Source organism: Enoplosus armatus, chromosome 8 (genome assembly GCF_043641665.1).
Source record: "Enoplosus armatus isolate fEnoArm2 chromosome 8, fEnoArm2.hap1, whole genome shotgun sequence".
Lineage (NCBI taxonomy): Eukaryota > Metazoa > Chordata > Actinopteri > Centrarchiformes > Enoplosidae > Enoplosus > Enoplosus armatus.
Window position 1 is genome coordinate 23,521,713 of NC_092187.1, and position 6,000 is coordinate 23,527,712.

Consider the following 6,000-nt stretch of genomic DNA (forward strand, 5'->3'; position numbering starts at 1 on the left):
TCAAACCAACTATCCAGCAGTTTGTCCTGCTTTTGTGATGATCTGTTCTTTCAACTCGGTGGTTGTACTGTATAATTTTTATTATTGAAGCATTGTTTAAAATGTTGTTGATGAAACATCAGCAAGTAGAATGAAGCCTACACTGCTTATCAGTCATTTTAAAGTGGTCCTCCTTATTTTTCAGGTTTGATTATACTTATATATACGCACGCCTCCCTGCAGGTTTGAGTGCTACACATTTTAAAGTCTGGGGTTAGTCGTATCAGTTCAGTTAATATGAGCCATTTTAACAGCAGGAGTCCTAACTGATGTAGGAGTTCGGTGTTAGTAAAAATGAATGATCCAAGTGATAATGGAGATGTTCTGCTAATCATAACATTATTACAGCACCTGTAAACCTGCACCCATGTGAACAGAGCAACAGTTTCTCATGTGGTGGTTGTTTACTGTCTACTGGTTCTTCCTCGTCCTTCTTTTCTTGTCAGGTTAATCAGCCATTAACGGCTCTTACGTTTCATTTCCTCCTGGCAATAAAAGAACCTTTGAGGGTCTTAGATGAACCTTGATGCAGAGAGCCTGAAACTTATCCAGCAAAAGTTACAAATCAGAAAATTAGCTCAGAGAGTCTTATGGGCCTGATGTGATCAGGGGAAATGCCAAATCTTAATTTAAACCAGGAACAACCCTTATTAGTTAGAGTGACTCCATGAGGTCACTCAGAGAACACCTGACAGCTCCAGGGGGAAGTTCAGCCAAACAGACCTGACTGAGTGTCCTCACCTGGCTGACAGGTACTGTAGGTCAGCAGAGTTTTAGTGTTTCCCTCTGGCACAGCAAACAGACCAGTCACAGATTAAAAGGGAAACTTTTGAATCAGCTTTGTATCACCTGGCTGACTATTGTCGGCCTTAAGGGCTGTTGTTTAAAGCACAGATTGTACTTCCACATTTTTTGCATGCACACCTCCACAGACAGTCGGATCGAGAGAGGGGCGGCTACAATGATATTAACAATTTTTGATCTTAATTGTAATTTGTCTAAACGTTTCAGCCCTGATTGAGTGAATACGTTTCTGGAGGAAATGCATCAGTGGAAGGTTTATCTGTGTCAGGACAGTGTCTGTGAGAGGACAGCTGAGATCCTGCTAACTAACTCAGATTAGCAGTGTGCAATGGAAACAAACTGAGCCAAGTGCATCGTGGGGAATCCTCGGTGTCATGGTCAGTTTGGTCACACAGACTACATTCACACTGCAGCTGAATAAAGCTAAATACAGCTGGCACGGCTCAGAGGAGCCATTAATCCTGCACAGTTCAGGCACAGGTTGATTGCTGAGGACTCGACCTGACGTCTTAATTGGAGATTGGATGCAGTCAGGCCGCAGAGTATTCAGCAGGTGGAAAAGGAAGATATGCAGACAGGAGGGCAAGGCTGAACATGATCTGTTCTAACTAACTATGATAAGACGTCAGCCATTTACATACTGAAATGTGAGTTCATGCAGTTTTAAGTTTGGACTTCTTCACCGAAACAAAGGGACTAAACAAAAAGGTACAGTGAGATTCACTGGATTTAAGTAGTAAGTGAAGTAAACAGATATTAAATTTGGGGAAAAGAGGGCACCGGTATCAGGTTAATACCTGGTATCAGCAGATATCCTGAGCTGAGTTATCTGAATTATTATCAGGAGAGAAAGTTTGATTAGTGCATCTCCAACTGTCTTAGTCTCTGTTCAACACACACGCAACATAACTGACATCCAACCAAACTCACACAGACAGGTTACTCCAAACACCCGCAGTAAAACAAAGCACAATCAGCTCTTTTCTAATGATCATTACATCATCGCGTCCTCACTCTGAATGCAGTACAAACTTGTGTGTGTGTGTGTGTGTGTGTGTGTGGTCTCTGCCTTTGTCCTCTAACGTGTTTGAGGCTGTTGTAGTTTGTAGCCAAATTCATAAATGTTTCATGTTCAGTTTAGTGGAAACATCTCACTGTCCCAAATTCTAAAAACAGACACAGTACAACATCAAAAAACGTCCTGAACTGTGAATTCTCTTGTTTCCTTTTCCAGCACTTCTCTCACATTACATAATATCACCAGGCTTCTTGTAAACTAAGCAGTTATGCTAATTTTGCTGTTGTCCTGACATTAAAATGCACCGAAATGTCACAATAAAAGATGCAGATCAATCAACTGAGGCGAAGATGCACAGTGAAGGTGAGGAATCAAAACTGTAATCACAAGTTCAATCCCTTCAGCAGCCAAAGTGTGTACGTAACCAGCCAAGTGTCCTCACTCACTGTGCACAAGAGCGTCAGTTAAACAGCTGAACCGTTGGTATATGCCAGTCAGTGTGTGAGCTAATGAAGCAGTTGGCTGGCTGGCAGCACTTCACACACTGAGCCTTGTTACAGACAGAGAGGCAAAACAGAGCGTGACTGATGGCTGTATCTGACAACGGCCAACTTCATCACACCAGGAAGTGTGTAGGTGAGGAGAAGGCTGCTTTTAAATTCAGCCGCTTCAGTCCCAGCGAGCAGTCGGCACACCAAACTCAACATTTATGTGTTCACCATATGTGTTTTTTTCTCCTGTAAAATATCAGAAAACTGAGAAAATAGTGAAAATGCCCTTTATAATTTACCACAGTTGACGTCTTCAAATGTCATGTTTTGTCCGGCCAACGGTCCAAAACCAAAAGATATTCAGTTTACAATATACATGCCAAAGATAAGCAGCAAATCTTCACATTATGAGTTTTTGGCATTAAAAAAATTCCAAAAACATTAATCAATTAATCAAAATAGCTGCGGATTCATTCATCGATTAGTCGACTGATGACGGTTAAACTAAATATTTTGGGGTTTTGGACTGTTGGTTGGACAAAACAAAGCAATGCAACTTGGGTTTTGGGAAATTGTGACAGGCATTTTACTTTTCTAAAACATTTCACGAACTAAACAATCAATTTATTCTAAAAAAAATATTGCGAGATCAATCAATGACGAAAACCATTTAGAAAACAAACAGTTGCAGCCCTTTTTAAAAAATTGCATTAGTGTGTAAATTACACTCCTTATTAGCAACACTATGAAGTAGTTTATGTGCAGCATCACAGTAACCAAACAAAATGAAGTGATCCAGCAGGAGCTGTACATGACGGTTGGTGGCTGCTGCAGCAGTCTGACTGATGAGCTGTTATCCGCTGGTAATTTCCCAGCCTGTTCTTAGGTGTAAATAGGTTAAGCAGTGTTTATCACCACGGGGCTGACATTCTCTGGGTTTGGTACGCTGCCAACATGGTGACGAAGCTGATCCATCCATCAGCACTCACACAAGCGCAGCATGTCTGAACCACTGCCAGATGAGTAAGCCTCACACACACACACACACACACACACTGTCACTCACTTCCTTATAATACTGCATTCACACAGTTAATATTTAGAAATTAATCTCCTATTCTTTTTGTGCTGCAGCTTTCTGTCCTCGTCCAGGTCATTTCTGTCTCTCTCTCTGTCTGTCTGTATGTCTGAATGTCTCCCTCTCTCAGCAGAGAAAATCCAAACTAATCCTGAGTTACAGTAGAGTAGTAAACACCCAAACGAAAATGTTTCTGGGTTACTGTGCCACAGAAAACAGCTTGACTTCATGTTGTCTGTTTGTGGTTTGTAACCGTCCCCAGATACACTTCCTCTCCACAAAGCCACCAGCTACAACTTTTAAATGTTAAATGCATTGGTATGTAATCAGGTCTTATTACAGACATAGAGGAACTTACCGTGTAAAATTATAAAAAATATTTGATGAAAAACTAAGTAAAGAAGACTAAAAGAATGTGACCAAGAATTTGGTGTTAACTTTAAATACTTGAGAGTAGTGCTGAAACAATTAGTTGATAAATCAATTGGTCAGCCAACAGAAAAATAACCACCAAAAATGTCAATAAATGGCTTTAAAAGGATTATTAAATCAAAAAGCAAAAGCACCAAACATCCTCTGGTTCCAGTTTTATATAATTTTATACTGATTATCTTACACAACATAACAAGCATTTTGAAGAGGTCACTTAGAGATTTTCTTATTTTCTGACATTTTACAGACTAAGAGATTTAACAAAAATGTGAAAATAAATGTTGGTCAGACTTTGTCTAAACTAAATACACAATAAAATGAGCATAATCATGAAATAAATAAGACAACATCTGATCAGAATAAGCAAACAAGACGGAAAGAATCTCACCAAGTTTTTTTTAAACCAAATGCTATGGACATAATTTAGTCTCTATGTATGTACATACAGCATCAGAGGAAATGAGCACAAGCCAGCATAGTCCTCTACGAAAGCCATGACGTGAACATTTGAAATTTTCTTGCAGTGAGTAAGAGACAAAAGGTGGCCCTGATCTTCTGATAATCCACACCACCACCTCCCAATGTCAACTGGCATTAGTCATGTAATTCATAAGATCTTGTTGATCTTGTAAATCTAGTACAGACTGTGAATTAAAATGATCCTTTTCATATTTCACTGGAACCACACGACAAACACTAGGAACCAAAGCCTTAAGGTGTCAAGTCCAGTGTCAACCTGCCAATCTGCTTTTAATAAGAGTGTCAATACTCTGAACCAAAGATTGGACCAGACAGTCCAGATTCAGTCTACCAAAAGGACGAGTTCTGTGTCTGAGCCGATGACAACAATCTCCTCCCTCAAACTTTCAGGTAACGTTGAGACATTGAAGCTAACGGTGTTGTTTCAAGGACGAACACCAGCCTCAAAAAATGCAAATTCATCCGTGTAACTGGCTGAAACGACACTCGTGAACACCCGATTAAATAACATTAACATAGCCGTGTGTCTCTCACCTTTGCCGCGGCTCTGAGGACACCGAGTTACAGCTCTGAACTGACAGCAGTGTGGAGGACTTCCGCGGTCCCAGCGGCGACGGTAGCAGGCTGGCGTTGGACGGGGACGGCGAGAGAAGGTTACTGTTCCCCGGCGAGGGGAACGAGCCTCTGCGGCACTCCAGGAGCACCTCCGCGCTCCCCACATCGTTGAACCCCGTATCCGACGGCAGGACGAGGATAGGCGGTATGTTGAGGAGTCCTGTCCTCGGTGCTGGGGAGGGATTGACGGCCCCGCAGCTCACGGAGGCTGCCAAACTGGAGAATGTCCCGTAGCTGCTATTACCCAGCTCCGGGCACAACCCGGCCGCTGCTGCCGCCGCCGCAGAGCCGGCGTCGGCTCCCTCCAAGTCGGTCGCCGTGTGGTGGTGGCTTCCTACATTCTCGGTTGAATTACTCTGAACTGGCCGTCCGTCCAGGGAGATGTTACTGAGAAACAACAGAGCGGCTTGTCTCCGGCGAGAGTTTTCTCGGTTCCTCCGACTGTGTTCCCTGTTATTATGCGTTTTTTTGCCGCTAACGGCGGCCGTTATCACGGCGCTGTGCTGGCCGCAGGCAGCAGCCGCCGCCATGGTCTCTGTCCCACTGAGGAAGTCAACTGGAGGATCAGCTCGAGACCCGCAACTGTCAAATCCCTTTTACCCGGCGCGAGACCGCTTTACGCCCTCCTCCGCTGCCATTGGCCCAGACGGGAATACGTAATGACGTGTGAAGCCAGAGCCTTCGGGGAGCCGTTTGACCACGCTGTAAACTACATACTGCCACAAACATGTAAACATACTGACCATAAGTGGTAGAATGTACTTTCACAAATAATTTTATTATTTTTATAAAACAATATTTCGAATGGTAGATGAAAAAACAGCGAATTTAAATCACTTCTTTAGGCTTGTTCACCTTGATCTCCCTCTTAAAGAAATTAAAAAGCTTTCTAAAAAGCTGAAAAAATATAATTTTCACTATAATTAGTAGTATAAGTATGTGTTGTGGTGGCAGATTCTTTTTTTAGTCTTTTTTACTACTTAGTATCACAGATTGTTGTACTTCTAAACACTTTAAATCTAGTTGGAAAAAGAATAAGAATC

General features: G+C 42.2%; 1 protein-coding gene across 1 annotated transcript in view; it reads right to left on the minus strand.

Moving 5' to 3' along the window:
• The window catches only part of cables2b (Cdk5 and Abl enzyme substrate 2b), a 28,508-nt gene extending 23,021 nt beyond the window's left edge, over positions 1-5,487 (minus strand). Inside the window, exon 1 of the mRNA XM_070910688.1 lies at positions 4,877-5,487. Within this exon, the coding sequence (XP_070766789.1) occupies positions 4,877-5,487 (611 nt within the window). The remainder of the gene's footprint in view (positions 1-4,876) is intronic.
• Between the last annotated feature and the right edge of the window lie 513 nt (positions 5,488-6,000).